The 23,669-nt window shown below is 36.2% G+C and overlaps 1 protein-coding gene across 1 annotated transcript; it reads left to right on the top strand.

Annotated features, from left to right (window-relative positions):
• The first annotated feature begins 16,038 nt into the window (after positions 1-16,038).
• On the top strand, positions 16,039-19,248 carry LOC122310546 (calnexin homolog 1-like). Its single transcript, XM_043124516.1, has 7 exons — positions 16,039-16,196; positions 16,316-16,446; positions 16,561-16,630; positions 17,300-18,429; positions 18,522-18,593; positions 18,699-18,815; positions 18,897-19,248. The coding sequence occupies exons 2-7, from the start codon at positions 16,333-16,335 to the stop codon at positions 19,044-19,046; spliced, it is 1,653 nt and encodes a 550-aa protein (XP_042980450.1). The 5' UTR covers positions 16,039-16,196; positions 16,316-16,332; the 3' UTR covers positions 19,047-19,248.
• The last annotated feature ends 4,421 nt before the right edge of the window (positions 19,249-23,669 follow it).

Raw genomic sequence — 23,669 nt, 5'->3', positions numbered from 1 at the left:
CTTGACCTTTCTGAAGCGTAGGGGGCCTTGGTGAAGCTCAAACAACGCCATCAGTAATATAAGGACAGTCGCAAGGACTCAGATGAGGAACTTAGAAAGTTAAATTCAGCCTTTCTCGCCAAGGATCAACAACTGACTGAGAAGAAGATAGTGCTGGCTGTTGCTCAGGCAGAAATTGCATGCATGTGTGGCTAGTTAGCTTTTGCTCCCGCAACCAGGGATCATGCCTTTGCCTTTGGTTATGGCGCTAGCATCCTAAAGCTCAAGTCTCACCTCATGACTGATCTCACTACTAACCTCACGGCTCTGGACCGGGGCCTATATTTCCCCAGGATTGCCACCCGTCGTCGTGTTGACACCTTTGGGCGAGATGAGATGCCTGCTGCTTTGAAGGCTTCCCTTCGCTGCTGCCGCCCACTGGAAACGATGCCCCCTAACTCCTTAATTCCTCCCTTTTGTACTTCTTGTAATTTTCCTTACAAACTTTTGTAATAATAACTTTGGTTTATTTTAAAGCCTCACTAGCGAATGTTTGGTGGCTTTCTGTTTTACTTGTGTTGCAAATGCTTTTGCCTTTCTATTTTTCTTGCATTGCAAATGTTTTTGGGTGGTGTGGATCATGGTATTCACACCCACTTTTCAAGGCGTCACAAGCTGCTTAGACTTGTCATAGATGTATAAGGGTGGCGGGGTTTAGTGACCTCCGCACCCTCTTTTTTCATGGCACCACAAACTGCTAAGACTTGTCATAGGTGTTTAAGGGTAGCAGGGTCTAATGACCTCCGCACCTTTTTTTTCATGGTACTGCAAGCTGCTAAAGCTTGTCATAGATGTTTAAGGGTGGTGGGGTCTAATGACCTCCGCACTTTTTCTTTTTTTTTTCATGGCACTACAAGCTGCTAAATCTTGTCATAGGTGTTTAAGGGTAGTGGGGTATAATAACCTCCACGCCCATTTTTTCATGGTATCACAAACTGCTAAGGCTTGTCATAGGTGTTTAAGGGTGGCGGGGTCTAATGACCTCTGCGCCCCTTTTGTCATGTGCTCCAGGTTTTGCACAAATGTCCACCCTGGGGTATATTTATTTTTACCAGGAAACAACAAAGTAGACCACGATAGGATTTAAGTAATAATAAATGGATGTAAATGTGATTATGAATACGAAAGTAAATGTCATAATGACAAAAATGTAATAAATGAAATCAATGTAATTCCTAAGAATAGAATTTCTTTAAGTGCTATGCATTCCATGGGTGTGGCAGCTCTTTGCCCTAGCTGTATTTCAATCTGTATGCCCCTGGTATGTTGTTTGCTACCACCATGTAGGGCCCTTCCAATCGGAGCCCCATTTTTGTGTTGTCTTGGGTAGTCACTCCGCTTTTCTTCAATACCAGGTCTCCTACCTTAAAAGTCCCGGGCCTTACTCTTTTGTTGAAGTATTTCTCAACCTTAATCTTTTCGTGCGCCATTCTAGCCTTCGCTATCTCCCTTTTCTCTTCCAGCGAATCGAGATACTCTTCCATCTTTATGTCATTTTGAGGTATTGAGAAGTAGCGCGTTCAGTAACTTGGAGCCCTACTTCAACTGGGGGAATCGTTTTGCACCTGTACGACAGCATGAATGGAGATCCCCCTGTTGAAGTCTTTACTGATGTCCTGTACTCCCAAAGTACCCCTAGCAGCTCGTCTACCCATTCTCCATTTTTCTCTGCTACCCTTTTCTTCATGATTGAGAGCAATGCCTTATTTGTCGCTTCTGCTTGTTTGTTTGCTTGCGAATGACCTAGCAAGGAGTACTTCACCTTAATCTTTCTCTCCGCGCACCATTCCTTGTAATAGTCTAAGTCGAACTGGTGCCCATTGTCTGTAACTATACTTCGTGGGATTTCATATCTAAAAATGACATTCTTCCACAAAAACCTTGTCATGGCCTTGCTTGTCACGGTTGCCAGTGGCTCTGACTTTGCCCACTTCGTGAAGTAATCCACTGTGACAACCATAAATTTCACGCCGCCCTTCCTTGGACAGAAAGATCCAACCAGATCCACACCCCATTGGGCAAAAGGCCATGGTGCCATCATGGATGTCAACTCCTCTGGGGGAACATGAGGTATCGGTGCGTATGTCTGACATTCAACGCATCTTCTAGTGAATTCTCTAGCATCCCTTAATGCGTTAGGCCAATAGTACCCCGCCCTTACAACTTTCCTAGCTAGGGCCTTTCCGCCAAAATGCTTTTTTGCATATTCCTTCATGTATTTTTGCTAAGATGTACTACGCCTCTTGTGGTGAAATACATCATAGTAATGGTGTCGAAAAACCCCTTTTATAAAGGACTCAATTGATAAGTATGAACCTTGCCTCCGTTCTACTTATCCTTCTCACCTATTCCTTTCTTTCAGGCAATTTTTCCTCCTCTAAATACTCAACCACACTTCTTGCCCATTCTAGAATACTGAAGCCTAGAACACCCACTTCTTTCCCAATAGTTGGGACCTCAAAGATTCTCCTTTCAACTTGCCATCGGAGGGGTGCTTCCTTCATTCCTGATGCCGTACGCGCCAACGTGTCTACCACTTCATTGTTCGCCCGAGGTATCTTAGATACATTAAAATAGGAGAAAAGATCATGTGCCTCCCAAACTCGTGCTAAGTATTTCTTCAACTTTTCCCCCTTCGTGGCATATAGGCCCAACACTTAATTGACTACTACCTGTAAATCCAATTTAGCCTCTACCTCGGTTGCTCCTATCGTGATGGCTATAGAGAGCCCTGCCACCAATGCCTTATATTCTGACTCATTATTGGTTACTTTGAATGTTAATGTTGCCAAGTAGTATCATTCCTTACCATCAAGGCTTAGCATATGCACTCCCAGGCCCTCGTCTCCCGACAGGATGAGCCATCTATGAAGAGCTCCCATGGATTTCCTGTTGGAGCTACCCCATTTTCTTGGGGGAAACCCAAGGATTCTGCCACAGTCTACCTCTTTACCACCTTCCTCGGCACGTATTCTATGTCAAACTCACTTACCAACTTTCCTAAACTATCAGGTTTCCTTAGGACCTTTGCTAGCAGGCTCTCCATGAAAACCCTTACTGTGTTGGCTTGAAAGTATGGGCAAAGCTTTTTGGCCGCTGTCACCAAGGCGAAGGCTAACATCTCCACTCGGTACCTTACTTTGGCTCCTCTTAAAGCCCGACTTATATAATACACAGGAAGCTAGACGACTCTCTCCTCCTTTACTAGGACGGCTGACACAGCATGCAGGGAGACTGCTAGATATGCATATAATATGTCGCATTTCTCTGGTTACTTTATGAGTGGCGGGCCAGCCAAGTGTTGCTTTAACTTTTCAAGGGACTCATCACATTCTTCATTCTAGGGGTGCATCTTGCGTAGTACTTGGAAGAAAAAGAGGCATTTGTCCGTTGACCTGGCTATAAATCAACTCAAGGCGGCTACCCTTCCCGCTAGCTGCTGAGTGTTATTCAGATTTCTGGGTGGCTTCATGTTGAGTATGGCCTCTATTTTTTTAGGAGAGGCTTCAATTCCTCTCTCAGACACAAGAAATCCCAAGAATTTTCCTGACTCAATTCCAAAAGTATATTTTGTAGGGTTTAGCCTCATTCTATACTGGCGTAGGATCCCAAACGCCACTCTTAGGTCATCAAGGTGCTTGGAGGCTCCTTGCTCTTTACTAATAGATTGTCTACATATACCTCCATGGATTTTCCAATCTGTTTCTTAAACATGCGATTAACCAACGTTTGGTAAGTTACTCCTGCATTCTTCAATCCAAACAGTATAACCTGGTAGCAATACAACCCGCAATGTGTAATGAACGATATTTTTTCCTCATCCACTGCGTGCATTTGGATTTGGCTGTAGCTTGAATAGGCATCCATAAAACTCAGCATCCAGTGTCCTGCTATTGCTTCCACAATGACATCAATGCATGGTAAAGGAAAACCGTCCTTTGGGCAAGCCTTATTCAAGTCAGTGAAGTCCAAACACATTCTCCATTTTCCATTTGTCTTTTTTAATAAGACGACATTGGATAGCCATTTCGGATAATGGGCTTCCTTGATGAACCCAGTGGCGAGTAGACGCTTTACTTCTTCGTTAATGGCGGTATACTTTTCCATGCTGAATGAGCTTCTTTTCTGGCGCACTGTCTTGTGCACGGGATCCACGCATAAGTGATGCTCAATGATATTGTTATCAATAACGGGCATCTCCTCATGGCTTCACACGAACACATCCATGTGCTCTATTAACAACTGCTTTAGAGCTTCTCTGTCATCTGGAGGGACTTGGATCCTAATGTGTGTGGTAGTGCTAGGGCAGTTTGGGTATAACGTTACTAGCTCCAATGGTTCGTTGGCTTCAACTTGTTGTTGATTCTGTTCATCCTTGACTTCCACACTTTTTTCTAAAGTCACCACCAAAGGTGGCGGCAATAGTGGTATCAATGCTTTACTTCTTTTTGTAATGACCTAGACTTCACTTTGGTTGTTCTTCAACTCTTGTACATAACATTCTCAGGCTAGAGCTTGTTCACCTCTTGACTCCCCTACCCCACCATCTATTGGAAACTTTATCTTGAGGTGGTATGTGGATATTACCGCCTTAAGATGATTAAGTGTTGACTTCCCCAATATAGCATTGTAGGAGGATGGAGCTTTCACCACCAGGAAGTCAGTCATGGCGATAGCTATCCCTGTACCAGTCCCGGCGGTGACCGGGAGGGTAATGGTGCCGACGGGCTATATTGTATCTTTAGAAAAGCCCTTTAGTGGCATCAGTGAGGACCTTAGCTTATTGGCGTTAATAGCCATCCTGGTGAAAGTCTCCCAAAATGGTATATCCGTCGAGTTTCCATTGTCAATTAATACCTGTCTGGTTGTATAGTTAGCTATTGCTAGGGTGACCACCAAGGCGTCATCGTGTGGATACAACACTCATTCATGATCTTCCTCCCCGAATGATATCTCCACTTGAGCATTACATTTTTTATGCTTAGAGGCCTTATATGTCACAAATATTTCCCCATACCTTGCCTTCATGCATGTGCCTTTCGACTAAACGTAGACACACAGCCTCTAGCAAAGCCCCCCTATTATCCGGATTTCTCCTACGGGCGCTCTGCTCTTATCACCTTTTAGGGGCGCCCTATCCCTACTGTCTTGGCGGACATCAACCCGATGCTAGTGCCGCGGATCGGGACTATTACTTCTTTGGGTACTATATCCAGACTCCTAGCGCCTCCTGGGTTTCAAGCGTTCTGCAACCATTCACTCCAACTCTCCTGTTCCCACTAGCTTGGTCATCCTTTTCATCATGGTTGTACAATCTTCACTCTAGTGCGATCTTGTCTGGTGATATTTGCAATAGTGACTGCTTGTCCTAGTCTAATGTTTTTCCTTGTTGCCCTTCTCCTCTTCTCGCACATTTAAATTGTTGTGTATCAACTTAGGATTATGGTCTAGCCACCTTTCTTTCATTCTTTCTTGGCAATTCGATCCAGGCTTCCTGTCAACCTGCCTACTTCTTCACTCGATCTTGTTGTCCTCCTTCCTTGGATCCACTAGTGCATGAAGTGTATTTTCAGTATTAACAAAGTCATACGCCCTATCCATGAATTCCTTGAGGGTGGAGGGAGTCTTTCTGGCTAGTTCCGCCATGAAAGGACTCCGCAGCCAAATTCCGCCTAACAGGGCAACGGGGGTAATATTCTCATCCTGATCATCCGTTGTTAGCCTTTCCTTGTTTAAACGGATAAGGTAGGCCTTCAAGTTTCTATCTTCCTTCTGTTTGACCATTAGTAGATAGGCGGTTGGGCGCTATCGTCTCCTGCTGGGCATAAAACTGGGTGAGAAACTGCTTGGCCAGCTCTTAGAAGCTGTTTATCGACTTTGACTTGAGGGTCCCAAACCGCCCTCTTGCTGTCCCCTTTAGGGTCAAAGGAAAAGCTCGACAGGCAATCTCCCATAGAAAACCATGTAGTGTGATGTGGGTGTTGCCCAGATGACTAACACAAGAGGGGGTGAATTGAGTTGTATAAAAAAAATAACAATTATAAATCAAATATACAATATAAAATATAAACAAAATACGAAACAGTAATAAATATAAAGAGTAAGGGTAAGAGAGAAGCAAACTTAGTATGTTAACGAGGTTCGGCCCCACTGCCTACGTCCTCAAGCTACCCCTTGAGCATCTCCAAATTCACTATTCAACCTCCTTCAGGTGGAGATAGAAACCTATTACACCTTTGAACAACACCGCTACAAAGGATCCGTGTAGAACACACTCTACACTTGCAATCACCTTACACGTGGTGATTTAACTATTCCCTGTGTAGAACACTTTCTAGACACACAAGGGTTATACACACCTTTTTACTGATACAATAGCTCATAGTGGGTAGGTTATCAGAAAATACTCCTCAATGAGTGAAATAAGAACAATACAGCGCAAACTATATATCTCAAAATGAACAAGTATTAAGGCTCAATACTTAGAGAAGAGAGAATGAAAGTTTTGAATGAATATTGTATGCTCTTGGTGTTGTGAATGTGAAGCTCTCAAATGATCTATTTATAGGCATATGAGACTTCATATTCAAATTTAAAAAGATTCACATGTCAAAGACAACATCATTCACTTTTTCAAAAAAATTCAAACCTAGTTTTTTACTTTTTGCATATGACAAAAGGAGCACACTTTCCTTTTCAAAAAATTCAAACATAATCTTTTACTTTTTGTATATGACAAAAGGAGCACACTTTACTTTTTAAACTTTTCAAACAAAATCATCTACCTTTTGTATAAATCTAAAAAAGTATCAATCACTTTTGAAAATATTCAAATAAAACATGCACATGTGAAAGATGACAATCAATCATCTTTAATATTTTCAAAATTCAACCCTTTAATCAAGGTATGCACATGTAAAAGATGACAATCAATCACCTTTCAAAATTTTCAAATTTAATTTTTAAAATATTCATGCACATGTGGAAAATGTATTTTAATACTTTATGATAAAATATTAATTTTGAGTCTTAATCCTAATTTTGAATTTTTAAGAGATTTACAACATTACTCTATAATTTTAATGTGAACTTGTTCCCTTATTGCTCATGCTTGTTTTCTTGATGTGCTTGACTCCATTGTGTAGACAACTTGAGTTTAAGACTTCTTTATTCTTTGAATTCATTTTTTATCATCAAAATCCATGTGTAAATATATAATTACACAAATCTTGAAATCTTGGGTTTAACAATCTCCCCCTTTTTGATGATGACAAATACTTGATAGAACCTGAAATCTGTATTAATACTTAAGCTCCTTCTGAGAATGTGCGTTAGTTTTTCAAGCAAAAGTATAAATATAATTCCAAGCATATATAATAAGTTTAGCAATTCAAATAATGTTAATGTTCTAGTCTAATACTTCTCTCCCTTTTGGCATCATTAAAAAGGATTCGCAACAAATAAATAGACTGAAGAAAACGGTGCGATAGTAGACATTGTAGATAGTTGAAAAAAAATCGATCCGTCCGTGACCCGACAATTGTGGCTGGAGATTTGAAAAAATCGCCTGATGTTGTTGACAACCGAGATTGAAGGCTCCGAGTTTCTAAAAAATGTCATTTTCACCAATTGAAAAAAAAAATTACATTGCTCTTTGACTTGGATGATAGCTCATCTGGTTCTTTATGCTATCTCTATAAAATCAGTCTTAAAGTTCATCCAATCCGCATCAAATTTTCTTCTTATCTCTATAACTCATCTGCATTCCTTCAACATTCTCGTTTTAAGCCTTCTATTCTTTTCTCAATGACTCATTCTTCTAACATTTATCTAGATCCATCCATTAGGCATTCTGCACCTCAATCTCCTGTCTTTTCTGCAACTGTCATTGGTGCCATGTTGCAACAAGAAAATACTACTTTGGCTAATAAGTCAGATTCTGATGCTATCTATGACTTGGTGAGTCTTGGGACTCGCTACTCTTCCTCTATTGTTGCTTTTTCCCAGCGGCTACAAGTCAAAAATCATGAAGTTGAAAAGTTTAAAGAATAAATTGTTGTACTTCAACGAATTGTTCAAGAGTCTCACACAAGGGAATGAATTATTCGGCAGAAGAATAAACAGTTGAAATCTTTATTAGATTCTTCATTCCGCTTGCCGGTTCCCATGGATAAGAATGACATGATATTGTATGAAGAGAATGAGACTCTCAAACATGAGGCTAAGAATCTCAAGTTTATGTAAAAGTATTTAAAAAATCTATCTCTATTTTTATTGACTCTGGTCTATCTTTTAAGAGATATTCATAGCATGCATCATACCTATTTCTCTTCTGATCATACATAATTTATCTTCTGGTAAAGGTTTTGTGAAAATATCTGCTAACTGATCGTGTGTTTGTGAACTCTAGTATTATATCTCCTTTCTGCACATGATCTTGAAGAAAATGATATATTATTTCAATATGCTTAGTTCTAGAATGATGTATTAGGTTCTTTGAAAGATTTATAGCACTTGTATGATCACATTTGATTGGAATGTGATTATACATGAATTTAAAATTTTCAAGTTGTTGCTTCATGTAGAGAACTTGAGCACAACAATTACCCGCAGCAACGTATTATGCCTCAGCAATAGATAGTACAACAAAATTTTGTTTTTTATTAAACCAGGAAACTAGTGCATGACTTAAGAAATGGTATGCTCCACTAGTGCTTTTTCGATCTATTTTACAACCAGCATAATCTGCATCTGTGTAGCTGATTAAATCGAAAGATGTATGCTTAGAGTACCATAACCCTAGGTTAATTGTACCACTAAGATATCTAAGAATGCGCTTAACAGCAATTAAATGTGATTCTTTTGGAGATGATTGAAAGCGTGTACATAAGCACACACTAAACATAATATCTGGTCTACTGGCTGTTAAATATAATAAGCTACCAATCATACCTCGATATTTTCGAGTCAACTGGCTTACCGGATTCATCTTTATCAAGTTTAGTTGATGAACTCATTAGTGTTTCAATTTCCTTAGCACTTTCCATCCCAAACTTTTTCAGTAATTCATTAATATATTTTGATTGATTGATGAATGTCCCACTTTTTGCTTGCTTAATTTGCAATCCGAGAAAGAATGTAAGTTCTCCCATCATGCTCATTTCAAATTCTTCCTGCATAGTCTTAGCAAAAACTTGACACATATTTTTATTAGTAGCATCGAATATTATATCATCAACATAAATCTAAATTAAAAGAACATCATCATTTTCATATTTAATGAAAAGAGTTGTGTCGATTTTTCCTTTTGAAAAACCTTTTTCAATCAAGAAACCACTGAGTCTCTCGTACCAAGATCTAGGAGCTTGTTTAAGTCCATATAATGCTTTTGTGAGTTTGAAAACATGATTTGGAGAAATATGATTTTCAAAACTGGAGGTTGCTCAATATATACCTCTTCATTTATAAAACCATTTAAGAAAGCACTTTTAACATCCATTTGAAAAAGTTTGAAATCTTTATAACAAGCATATGCAAGTAACATTCGAATAGCTTCTAATCTTGTGACTGGTGCATATGTCTCATCATAATCGATTCCTTCTTCTTGATTAAAACATTGGGTTATAAGTCGAGCCTTATTTCTAGTAATGACTCCGGACTCATCTTTCTTGTTTCTAAAAATCCATTTTGTTCCAATAATAGTATGATTTTTGGGTCTAGGAACAAGTGCCAAACATCATTTCTTTCAAATTGATTCAACTCTTCTTGCATAGCTAGAATCTAAGATTCATCAAGAAGTGCGTCATCAATATTTTTGGGTTCAATCTGAAATAGAAAAGCAGTATGATTACAAATATTTATAAGAGATGATCGAGTATTTACACCTCATGAAGGTTCTCCTAAAATTTGTTCCACTGGATGATCTTTCACAAATTTTCACTGTTTGGTTGCATCTTGTATTAAATTTTGATGATCTTTCCTAATGGTTCCATGTTGAACTTCTTCTATTGTGTTCTCTTTATTGAGATTGAGACTTTCCGTGTTATTTATATCTCATGTTTCTTCATCAATAGATTTCTTGGAAAGTGGAGAATTAGATTCATCAAATACTACATGCATAGATTCTTGTACAGTTAAAGTCTTTTTATTGAATATTCTATAAGCTTTACTATTAGTAGAATACCCGAGAAAGATACCTTCATCAGATTTTGCATCAAACTTGCCTAAATTATCTCTGTCATTCAAAATAAAACATTTGCATCCAAATACATGAAAGTAACCAATGTTTGACTTTTTCTCATTCCAAAGCTCATAAGGGGTTTTATCTAATTTAGACCTTAACATAACTCTATTTATAACATAACATGCACTACTTACCGCTTCAGCCCAAAAATAACTAGGCAAGTTGTTCTCATTGAGCATTGTTATTGCCATCTCTTGAAGAGATCTATTTTTCCTCTCTACTACCCCATTTTGTTGAGGAGTTCGAGGAGCAGAAAAATTATGCACAAAACCGTTTTCATCACAAAATGTTTCAATATTTTTATTAACAAACTCTTTTCTCCTATCATTTCGGATACTTGAAATAGTATAGTCCTTTTCATTTTGAATTCTCTTGCATAACTTGGTAAAAGCATTATGTGCCTCATCTTTATGAGTAAGAAAGATGACTCAAGTATATCTAGAGAAATCATCAACAATAACAAATGCATAATATTTTCTTCCTAAACTTGCAACTCTATTTGGTCCAAAAAGATCCATGTGTATCAGTTGCAATGATCTAGTAGTGGAAATATATTTCTTAGTTTTAAAAAAAGTTTTTGTTTGTTTACCAAATTGGCATGCATCACAAATTTTGTCTTTAAAAAAATATGTTTTTGGTAAACCTCTCACAAGATCATTTTTTGAAAGTTTGGAAATAAGTTCCATGTTGGCATGACCTAATCTTCTATGCCATAACCAATTAGTTTCATTTTGAGCTGAAAAACAAATTGCATCTTGTGAGGTAATTTCTTCAAAATCGATTGTATAAACATTGTTACTTCTAAAAGTAATAAAACAAATATTACAATCATGATCATTCAAAATAATGCATCTATCCATTTTGAAAGTAACTGTAAATCATTTATCACATAATTGACTTATGCTCAAAGATTATGTTTTAGACCTTCAACAAATAGAACATTTTCAATTATGAGAGAAGATTCATTACCAATTTTACCTATTCCCACAATCTTCCCTTTCGAGTTATCTCCAAATGTCACGTGTCCTTCTTCTTTAGATCTAAAATCAAAGAACTTAGTCTTGTCTCCCGTCATGTGTCTTGAACATCCACTATCTAAAAACCATTTGTTTTTGCTTGTGGATGACTTCATGCATACCTCAATGTCATCTTTAGCCATAAGACAAAGATTTGCTGATTCTCCATTGCTTGCTTCACTATCTGAGCTACTTGAATCATCATCCCATGTAGTTTTCATTGCTTGCTTGCCCTTGTTTCGATCTTTCTTTAGCAGATGACAATCTGGCTTGATATAACCAGGCTTATTGCATTTATAACAAATTGAAGTGTCATTTTTACCTAATCTTTCTTGGAGAACTTTTTGAAAGATTTCCTCGGAGAAGTTCTATTTTTCTTCAAGAACCTCTAAATTTTTCTTGTTATCATCGCAACTTCTTCATCTTTATCGTCATTTTCCTCATCTTCATCACTTTCACTTTCATGAGGAACATCTTTAAGTGCTAAGCTCTTCTTTGGCTTTCCTTATTCTTCTCCTCTTTTCAATGTGTACTCATGGGTGATAAGTAACCCGATAAGTTCATTGACTTCAAGCTTCTTGAGGTCTCTAGTTTCAAGAATCGCTGTAATTTTTGATTCCCAACGTTTTGGTAAAGAGTTGAGAATTTTTCTTACTATTTCCACCTTGGAATAAACTTTACCAAGAGCTATCAAGCTGTTTATGATGTTAGTAAAATGAGTGTGCATACTAGAAATAGATTCATCATCATTCATCTTAAACATTTCATATTCATGAGTAAGAATATAAATTTTTGATTTATTGACTTGCGAAGTTCTTTCATAAGTTACTTTCAAGTTATCCCAAATTTCCTTTGCCATAGCGCAATTCATTATTCTATTAAACTCATTTCCATTAAGAGCATTATATAATAAATTCATAGTAGTTAAATTTAAAGTATAAAGTCTATCGTTTTCACGATTAAACTCTTCTTCTTCCTTTTTTACCTTTACTCCATCAACCACTTTTGTTGGAATATAAGGTCCATTTACAATACATTTCCAGATTTCTCTACCTTGAGCCTGAAGAAATATTCTCATTCTAACTTTTCAGAATGAGTAATTATCTCCACAAAAGAGTGGAGACCGACTACTAGATTGACCTTCACCAAATGAAACTGCAATGTTAGCTATAAGATCTTAACTCAAAAGATAGTTAATCTTATAATAGAGCTTTTAGCTCTGATACCAATAATGGGCTTTAAAGTTCTCCAAATGGTCTATTAGATCTTTGGACCCATCATTCATGCTATTTGGGGGACGTTGAACTTTGGCATGAGCAGCATGACCATAATCTGTTCGCTATATGGCGAATCAATTTGGTTTAGTAGGTATTCTACCGAGGAATATCCCTCCATCATTTTCGCCATTTCTTCATACTTTCCCTCCAGACTTCTCGATTTGTTGTGCATCTTTCTCTTCTCCTCCATTCCTAGGCTCGACTCTCCATTGTAGTGCACTTCACCTTCACCCTACTCACTGTGACCGCGTGTGGTAATGTCATTAGATTTTGCATTCTTTCACTGCAAGTCCTCGTTTTCCTTCTTCAGAGTCTCCATGGCCTCTAATGCCTTCTTCAGCTTTTCTTCAATCATTGCTGGTCATGCTTCCATGGCTGTCGATAACATTTCCATCTCTCGATTTGATACGGAATGGATTACAATCGGCATGTGAGAACCACATTGATATGTAATAAGAAACTAGACCCAAATCCCATAGAATTGTAACCGTTCACCTGCACGATGAAGATCATGTTCGCGATGAAGATAACGCCAACATGATCTTCATTGTGCAGGTGAATGGTTACATTCAAGGTGGTGGGACACGTCCTTAACAGTTGATGTGATCGATAGATCATAAGCTATTTATTTTATTTTAAGTATATATATATATAGACGCATGGGAATTAAGAAAGGTTTTCCATTTCGTGGGTTATGAAATCCTAATCTTTTAAGAAACACATTATAATACTTCTCATGACTTGTCATTGTAAAAAAAATTATGGGTTTTATTTTTTTAGTTTGCATATCATTGTTTTATTCTTTTCTTCATTTTTTTGATTTAATTGATCTGATTTGGTGATTTGTTTTTTGCAGGGAATTTCGACTATGGTTTGATTTTTGTGCATGTTTTAACAGTTTAATTGATCTGATTGGTGGTTTGTTTTTCTTAAGGACTTTAGATTGTGTTTTGGTTTTTGTGCATATTTTTATGTGATTGTTACTTCTCTACAATTATTTTCATGGTTCTAACTTCTTTTATTTTTAAGTTTGAAATGTTTAAGTTGAGACCATATTATACCAAAAATTGAAGGGTTCTTGTAATCGACAATTCTGTATAGTACTTTTAAAAAAAAAAATTGTATAAAAGTGATGAAATTATGGGATTAGGAAATTTATTTATGTTCACTTATTTATATATGGTTTTTAAACAAAATCTATACGTTCGATTTACTTTAATTCCTGTGTTTCTCTTCTTTTTTGTTTTGAAGCTTGTTGCTTTGTTTGAGTACAGTCTATCACTATACAATGAATATCTTCTCCAAGTACTTGCTTCCTTTTTTTTGCTCAATTTTTGTGATTGCTTTTTTAGTTATTTTTGCTATATTTTTCTTCTTCTTCTTATTGTTTGGCTATAGGATTTAGGTTTTATTTGTTTTTGAGTTTTTTGATAAGTTTTTTAATAAGTTTTATGAATCTCTAAGTTTTATGGTATTAGTTACTTCATTTCTTAGGACTATAAATAAACGTATGTAATGCATAGATAGACTATATATACTATAAACACACAAAAGGCAGTTAGACTTATCTGTTTAATTTTCCTTCAAACCTTAGCACATCCACACCCAAAATACAGTTGAATGCAGAAAGGCAAGTAGCCTAGCCTCACTTGATTTGAAAGAGAGAGAGAGCAGAGAAGAAACTGAAAGAAATAAAAGGAATTTTCTAAACACAATTCAATGCCTATTCGGTTTCTTTGAAAGTTGCCTCTTTGTGTTTAAACTTTAAAGCTTAGTGTTGCACCACTTGCCCATTTTGTTGCCTCTTCGTATTTTCATTTTGGTTGTGCCATTTTTATAATTAATGGTTAGAATTTTAGTTATTTACGATGTACCCACTTTTAATTCTATGTTATAGCACTCACGCACACATCTATTATTATTAATAAATAGGCACAATGAATTGTATGTTATTTGTCTTTTTTATTTATTGTGCCTCTCACGATTATATATCAATGCATGCAAGACATCATGAGTAAGTATATATTATCTAATTTCTAATATACTTTTTCTTTATTTTTGCAGCTTCCAATGCATGGCCAACAATATTCAGATATTCTATTGCTGACACATAGACAAAAGAAAAAAAAGGATAGCATATGGTACTACGTTTTGTTTTTATAAATTGTAACTTATTATAATGTTTTCCTATTGTAATGTATAGGAAAAAGATAGTTGTATCCCTAGACTACATGGATTTACATGCATTCCGATATTCTATTGCTAACACACATGGGCATAAGGAAAAAAGGGCTAGCATATGGCACTGCGTTTTTTGGAAATTGAAACTTATTATAATGTTTTTCTATTATAATAGAATACAAACAGACAATACAAATAGGGGTTTAACCGGAAAACAAGAAAATTTATTATTCACAATTAGATAGCCACTAATTAGAATAGAATAGAATAGATTATATATAATATATTATTTTATATAATAGTTGTATAAGTTAATTATGTAATTTTTATCCAATGGATCATCATTAGTCATATATAAAATGAAATTATTTAATAGTCATTAACCATATATAAAATGTTAAAAAGATCACTTAATCTTAATTTACTAATTTAATTAGTTTTGTACTGATTTTTATGTTAAAGAGAGAGAGAGAGAGAGAGAGAGAGAGAGAGAGAGGAAAATAATGTTCATAGACTGACCAAATCAATAGCTAAAGGTTCGGTCTGGTAAAAATGATAGACCAAGATTTTCAGTTCATAACACCCCCTGACCAGATCAATTACACTCATAGTTTTGAGTGTTAAAAAAATACAATTCACTAATAGTGACTTATTTAACTATTAAAAAAGATTAAAATACATTGGTATGCATATTTATAGTACATATTTGGTGTGCATACAAGCATTTTCATTTGATAATTTCTCACCTAATTTACCAAACATATTTAAATTGAGTCAAAACTCCCCAAAACTTGATTGCACGTTGGGTATTGGCTTATGGCCGAGCAATTAGCTAGATCAAATCCTTATCTGTCAAATAAAATTTTCCCATAATACCTACCAGTTGAATAAGATGCCTTTGGTATATTGTTCATATCTTTTAAAAAATAAAAAAAAGTATTTTTCAAATGAATCTTTAATTTTTTTTAAAATTTTATTACGTATAAATAAATTTACGTATCAATTTATGTATCAATGTTCCTGCTTTTATATTTAAAATTCAAATTTTCATTATTTTAATTGAAATTTGACTTTCTGACTAATCTCGTTTGATTAGTATGCATATTGGTACATAAAATTGTTTACAATAAGATTTTTTTTTATGATTAAAGAGATTTTTTAAAATTTTCAAAAATATAAAAAAATCTACTATTTCTAATAAGTTGGAAATCGAATTATTAAAGTATGATATCATCACTCGACAACCGTGCAAAAAACAAAACAAAACAAAAAACATGGCGAGATACGAGAAACAAAACGATGACTTTCTCATGTGTTAAAGGCAGATTATAATGTCTAAAATGTCCCATACCAGAGTGAAACGCACTTAAATTGAAGGGTCAGGCAAGGCAATCGAGTCAAAGTCATCCCCGTCTCAAAAACGCAGAAGAAGCAACGCAGGTGCCAGTACTAAATGTCTAGGCATCCCTTCTGAATTTTTCCATCGTCCCTTTTCTCTCTCTTTCCCTTCGCTTTTTCTTACTTTAATTAAGTTGAGGCTTCTTGATTTTTGGGTTTAGATTAGGGTTAGGGTTTTATGATGATGGAATTGAGGTGGAGAATCCCACAGCTACCAGCTGTTGAGCAGTGCATAGCGGTGTTGCTGATTGCTTCCTTCGCCTTTCAGATCTGCGCTTCTGCTTCCGATGTGGTAACCTTTTTTTTATTAAATCACCCTCCCCTACTTTAGAACAGTCTTGAAATCTCTTTTTCTCTTTTAACTTGTCTTCGAATGAATAATTATGGAGTGTATGATATTCAACAGATCTATTACGAAACATTTGACGAATCGTTCGAGGGCCGGTGGGTTGTTTCTCAGAAGGATGACTATAAAGGTGCCCGCCCCACCTTTTACCGCTTGTCTTTATCTATTGAGATCCTTCTTTCCTTTTAAAATTTTCTTTTTTCACAGTTAGGATCCGTTAATTAAGGAATTATTTCTTGGGTATTGCTGCCACCACAAAGTAAAATACTTCGATCGTTAGTCTACCATTGTTGTTGGTTTTGTTTTCTTGTCGAATCCTTGCATTCTGCACTGTGTTGTGACTGATAAAAAAAATTATTTTCCTGTTTTCCTGAATATTTAAAATTCTGTGCTTTTGTTATGGGTTTCTGCTTTTGAGTTCCCTGGCTATACTATGGCTGTCGAACTTTCAGTTATAGATATTGTTCTCTGGGGCATCAGTTTGCCCGCTGATTTTCCTTTTTTGTTGAGTAAATTATGCGCGCTCGTAGGAGCCCCCAATAACTTCTTCTGCACCTCTTGATCGTTGTCGTGGTTTTATTGATGGTGCAACCTGTTACCTATCAAAAAAATTGATGGTGCAACCTGTAAATGTATACTCATCTGATGTTATTATTCATAGCCATTCTTAGAAACATAACGAGGACCCCACCCTCCCCCCAAAATAAAAATATCTGTTGTGCATTCCTCTTTATGGTTGTGGTTTTATTTATTATCTCATTTGCAATTTATTTTAATGAATAGACTCTTTTGGATTTAGGTGTCTGGAAACATTCAAAAAGTGAAGGACATGATGATTACGGCCTTCTGGTTAGTGAAAAGGCAAGGAAGTATGCAATAGTAAAAGAGCTAGATCAGGCTTTGAGTCTCAAAGACGAAACCATCGTCCTACAGTTTGAGGTCCGGCTCCAGGATGGGCTAGAATGTGGTGGTGCGTACTTGAAGTACCTTCGACCCCAAGAGGCAGGATGGCAACCCAAGGAATTCGATAGCTCCTCTCCATACTCCATAATGTTTGGACCTGACAAATGTGGCTCAACAAACAAGGTGCACTTCATCCTTAAGCACAAGAATCCCAAGAGTGGGGATTATGTCGAGCACCATCTAAAGTACCCCCCTTCTGTGCCCTCGGACAAACTGTCCCATGTCTACAGTGCAATATTGAGACCGGATAATGAAGTTAGTATTCTAATAGATGGGGAGGAGAAGAAGAAGGCAAATTTCCTCTCTGGTGATGACTTTGAGCCGCCTCTAATTCCGGCCAAGACAATTCCTGACCCAGATGATAAGAAACCAGAGGACTGGGATGAGCGGGCTAAAATTCCAGATCCAGAAGCAGTGAAGCCAGATGATTGGGATGAGGATGCACCCATGGAAATTGAAGATGAGGAGGCTGTGAAACCTGAAGGATGGCTGGATGATGAGCCGGAGGAGGTCGACGATCCTGATGCTGCAAAGCCAGAAGATTGGGATGACGAGGAAGATGGTGAATGGGAGGCACCAAAAATTGATAACCCAAAGTGTGAGGTTGCACCTGGGTGTGGTGTGTGGAAGAGGCCAATGAAGAGGAATCCAGCTTATAAAGGGAAATGGCATGCTCCTCTAATCGACAACCCTAATTATAAGGGCATATGGAAACCTCAAGATATCCCAAACCCAGATTACTTTGAGCTCGAGAAACCTGATTTTGAGCCCATTGCTGCCATTGGCATTGAGATCTGGACAATGCAGGATGGCATTTTGTTTGACAATATTCTCATTGCGGGTGATGAGAAGTCTGCAGAATCATACAGGCTAACAACATGGAAGCCAAAGTTTGAAGATGAAAAAGAGAAACAAAAGGCTGAAGAAGCTGCTGCCGGTCTTTCAGAAGGCCTCTCTGACTTCCAGGTATTCTCCTATTCTTCTCTATGTTTGATTTTGCATTTTGATGATTTCTTGAATTTCATGCCTTGACGAATTTCTTGGATCATTACTTGCAGAAGAAGGTTTTTGACTTTCTTTACAAGATAGGGGACATTCCTTTCTTGGATGCATACAAACCTAAGATCATTGTAAGTTAAGGAATTTGTCATCGTTTATAGATTGTCATCTAATAGCTTGCCTTAGCTTAGCTTGACAGGTTCTCTAACTGGGATTGTATGCTTTTTTTCTGGCAGGATCTAATTGAGAAGGGAGAAAAGCAACCCAATATAACCATCGGTGTTATTGTTTCAATTGTGTTGGTTATTTTGACAATCTTCTTCAGACTCCTTTTTGGCGGCAAAAAGCCAGCGGTAGGATATTATGCATTACATCATACTTGCATCTCTCTGAATGGGAATTTAAACGGCTATCTGTTTCCCTCTAACTTGCAGGTCAATGTCAGTGAAACAAGCACAGATGCATCTGCAGAGACTTCCACCAATCAAGAAAGCATTGGGGAGAAGGAACGTGAGGATGAGAATGAGGATGATGCTGATGCTGATGCTCCACGTAGGAGGCCTGGTACCAGACGGGACCAGTGAACCCGGCACATAAGAGTTGCCTTTTGTTGTTTACATCCACAATTTTGAGGTCATGGGAACTGAGTGACTGGATTCTCCTCAAATGAAATTTCCTGAATTCTCTTTTATTGTTGTGTTAGAGCACTTCGCATCGTTATAAATTGCTAAACTCTAGTCGTTTTGATTGTTGTTTCTGTTGATTAATTTGCCTTTTTCTGGAGGGGAAAAAAAAAAAAAAAACACGAAGTCAATTGTTGCCATTTGGTTGCATTAATAATCCCTACGTCCCCCACCACATCCCACCTATTTGGAAGCGAAATCTTAAGCATGTGGTTGGTATTTACTCCTGTTTGAGCTATCAAAATGCTTAATATGCTAAGAACCAGCCACACTTTGACTGGCTTGATGCTGGTTACTTCAGTTTTGTGCATATTTTTCGTGTTTGGTACTTCTAGACATTCTTGTCCATTTTGTTTCTGTCCATCTGTTGGGATCAATGTTGCGGAATGGCATTTTGTGTTGTACTTTCTGCATCAGAGGCTTTCTATTTGTTTTTTCACCCTACCAAGTCTGGATATCTGAAATAAATAAAAATAATAATCTGGCATTACACTCTGCACGTATTGAAACCTTACCGACAGCTGGTAATGAAGCGTTTATTGAATCGATTTTCTTACGAGAAATAATGATTCTACTCATGAGTGTGCCAAGTGTAGTGTAAGTATTTAAAAAATAAATAAATACAAGATTTATATGAAAATAAATTAAATTTTTAATAATAAATTTTAGAATTTTTTAAAATGACTGTATAGTATTTATATATTTTATGATTATATGTAACAATTCTATTTTGCCATATTAATAATCCTGACAAATTTACCCACCAAAGAAAAGAGAACAAACCTGCACTTACATATTTTTTAGAAAAAATAACTTTGTTTTTAAGATAAATAACCCAAAAGTTTCGATAAATTGGAAGATAACTGCACATGCATGTCGCTCGTTGAAGGGGTACAATTCTTATGGAACTGGATCCAAAATCTAAGCTTTTCACTTTTTTTAAATACCACATTAAATTATCCCCAAAAAGAATATAGGACATTTAAGGCTAATTTGGGTAATAAATTATTTTCATATATTTCATTTTAAAAAATCACTCACACAAAAATATTTTTTTTATTTCAAATTTTTAACTTTTTTATTTAATTATTATTTAATAATTACAATTTTTCTAAATTTCTAAACAAAACATAAAAATAATATAACGTTATCAAATTTCAAAATAAAAATTATATTTAAACAATTTAATTTTAGAATATTTTTATTTAACTTTTTTCTCATCAATACAATCGTCCCATTCTATTAAAAATAGTCTCAATATTATTTTCTTATAGGAAACTGCCCATTTAATCAATATTGAGATTAAAGGCGCTAGAAAGAGATGACCCTCTTTGAAGATCTGGCCTTGCATGGACTGTAGCGCTGAATTGATTCTAATCTGATTGGATTCCTTGGATTCGACCAAGGAAGAGGTATCATATACAGTTCAATCAATATTCAAGACCATCAGAAGAGAAATGAGATGATAACCAACAGTGGTTTTGATCAACAACGGATAATTTATCAGATACAATTTATCTTATTTGTTGATCTATTCACTGCTTCGATTCTAGCTGAAAAGCGAACTGATTGCCTTACGAGACTGCATGCAATTGCTATGCCAGGTTGCCAAATGGAACTATAAACTCGTGGGTGGACTCGCTCAAAAAAAAAGTTAAAGAAAGAGCTGAAAATAGAGCGAAGTATTCTCCTACAATATTTTTTTATTTGATTTTCGTGTTATCGAGCATAATAGGGAAATACTCCATCTAGTAGGTCAGGCAGGGAAAGTTGGAAAAAAAATATTAAATGTACGAAAAATATATATATATATATAAAATTAATAAAATAAGTCTTATAAGTAAAAATACATATACATATAGCACTGCTCGTAATTAGAAACTCTATATCCTTCATTTTATATAGAGTTGTAAAGTAATTATAAAATAGTTGTAAGTGAATTATTTTTCTTTTCTCTCATTTTTTTAAAAATTAATAAAATATTTTAAGGAAAATTCTACCGCCATGCACCTTTCTATACTCTGCTTTTGAGTCCCGCTTGACGTGGTCACGCCCCTGTGGCATTTCTTGTATTCCTTTTTTTTTTCATTTTCTTTCCACGCCACAAAGGTCCTATGAACCCTTTCACCTATTCACCCATTTCATTTTGTCCAAACCAGTGCCCTGAGCATTGCCAAATGCAAGTGCAAATTGAAGAGAAATATGATAAAAAATTCCTGTATTGGCCTAGCCAAATTTGAAAAGTTTTACATTTCAACTACAGTAAATCTTAGGTGCTCTCCATCTATGGCCAGGCACTGTACAAGGATCAAGTATTATTTTATTATTTCTCTATCAACCTAGCGCTCACTTTCTCTCAGTTTGTAGATTGTTATTCTTTTGATAAAAGCATTGGGTTGGATAGCATGCATACCTTTAATTAATTAGCTTTTGAGTATTGGACAAATTAGCATTATAATTTTCATGTAAAAATGATGCTCACAAACCAGCACAGACAAACACAGATCATGCATGAATTTTTACAAAGCAGGCATAAAATAATAATTTTATTTTTTAATAAAGTTATTAATTAATATATGAAGTGTATTTATAAAATATTAGAAAAAAATTTACAAATATTATTTGGAGTTTAGGATTAATTATATTATATTATCTAAAATGAAAAATAATATTATATTATTATTTAAAGTTTAGGATAACTAGTCTAATGTGGACTAATTTAACTAAAAGTTCATATTATGGCCAAAAGACTACATTGAAGTTCCATTTTAGACTTGCCAGCCCCAAACCCATCAGACCGTCTACCCTCACATCCATTGGACCTACTGTCCGACCGGCACAAGAGATCAATTTCCGGCGCCATGGGAACTCCTCCTTCACGGTAGATTTCTTCATATGGATAGATGGGGTCAAGTCAAGAAGAAAGACCTCCAAGTCGGTTTCAACGCTTTTAACTATTATCAACTCCTTCTGCTCCCCATCCTTGTAGCCTTCCCATGACCCATCCTGCACAAACATCCGTATGTATGATAACGTCTCCCAAATTATAGATTTTTTTCTTTCAAATAAATATATATTTTTGCGAAACCAAACACAGACATCAAGACGGTGCATCGAAATCAGAGGTTTTCCAGTGACATCGAGGAGTACTAGCTTATTAGCAGAGGATTGGAAGACGAACTGTTGATCCTGAAAACAATGACACTGGAGGCGTCGGCGACGTCGAGATCTGTTAGTTGGAAGGTGTCGGTGAAGAAATTGTTGTATTTATTTATAATGGACTAGCATTATAGTTTAATCATTGAGCTCATAATGGGATGAGCTATTTTATAGACACATGGAAACCCCTACTCTCACCCCAATTAAATAGAACTAACCCATTGAGTTCTATTAGAATTTTTCTTTTATCTGGCCCTTTTATCTTATCTCTTTAATAAGTGAGGGCTGATAGATACACGTGGGGATAGAGAGAAAAAAAAACTAACAGAAAAGGGGTAAAGAGTAGTCACTCCATAGAAACAAAAAAAAAAAAAATCTCTTCTCTTTTACAGGAACTCTTAGATCTCCATGAAAAACTCATCACAAATTGGAGGTATGTTTTCTTGTTAATTTTCTTCACAATTTTGACAAGAGATCTTGATGATCTTGAATTTATTCAAAATCCAACAAGTGGTATCAAAGCCTCATTGTCAGATTTGTGAGGAAATATGTTACTGTTTTGTGAAATATTTGTTCTTCGTATTTTATTTTCATCACCACTGAAGTTCATTTTTTTTTTTTTTGAGTTCTTGGGTGACCAAAAATTTTCCCTTTTGAGTTTTCTGTTGCCAATACCGGTGTGTAGCTCACCGGAAATGTCAAAAACCGCCACTTTTGGTGGCCAAAATAATTTTTATTTTTATTTTTTTGTATCTTCGTTTTTTACTCAAGTGGACTACCAGAGACATGGGAGGACGTCGGAAATGTCCTCACCGGCGTCCCCTCATTCAAATCAGCCGAAAAAACGGTTCAGATGGCCGAACCGGTGGCCAGAATAGTGTTCGGAACAGTTGTGGCCCTAGAGTCCTTTTCGCTATAGTAACTCGAGTCAGACATGTTAATTATCTAGGTAGGGTTTTGACTCAAGTCATGGGTTTTGGATTGGGTTTATTATAACTATCTGACCCATGTGTTATTTAGACCATTGTCTAAGGGAGTGGTTTTGAGAATAGTAAATATGGACAAAGCCCATATTTATGTGTTGATGGATTATATATATGGGCCGGTTTGACCACCCGGTTTGACCCGTTATAAATAATAATAATAAATAAATAAATAAATAAATATAGTATAATAGTACTGTAGTACTATTTGATTTTTTTTATATATAATTTTATTCTCGAAATAAAGAATCTTATACGTAGATTATGTCATTTTATTATAATACCGATAGTTTGGAGTGACTATGTACCCACCTCTCATGGGACTAGTAATAACAAATTATCGAAGTTGTTATTATTAATCATGCTTCCGCTTAATAATATT

Source organism: Carya illinoinensis, chromosome 5, assembly GCF_018687715.1.
Source record: "Carya illinoinensis cultivar Pawnee chromosome 5, C.illinoinensisPawnee_v1, whole genome shotgun sequence".
In the NCBI taxonomy this organism is placed as follows: Eukaryota; Viridiplantae; Streptophyta; class Magnoliopsida; order Fagales; family Juglandaceae; genus Carya; species Carya illinoinensis.
This window is presented reverse-complemented; position numbering and strand designations above follow the sequence as displayed.

Coding starts and splice junctions, on each gene's coding strand:
- LOC122310546 (XM_043124516.1), top strand. CDS start 16,333: ATGATGATGGAATTGAGGTGGAGAATCCCACAGCTACCAGCTGTTGAG. Junction 16,447..16,560: donor GCGCTTCTGCTTCCGATGTG/GTAACCTTTTTT, acceptor GATATTCAACAG/ATCTATTACGAAACATTTGA. Junction 18,594..18,698: donor CATACAAACCTAAGATCATT/GTAAGTTAAGGA, acceptor TTTTTCTGGCAG/GATCTAATTGAGAAGGGAGA.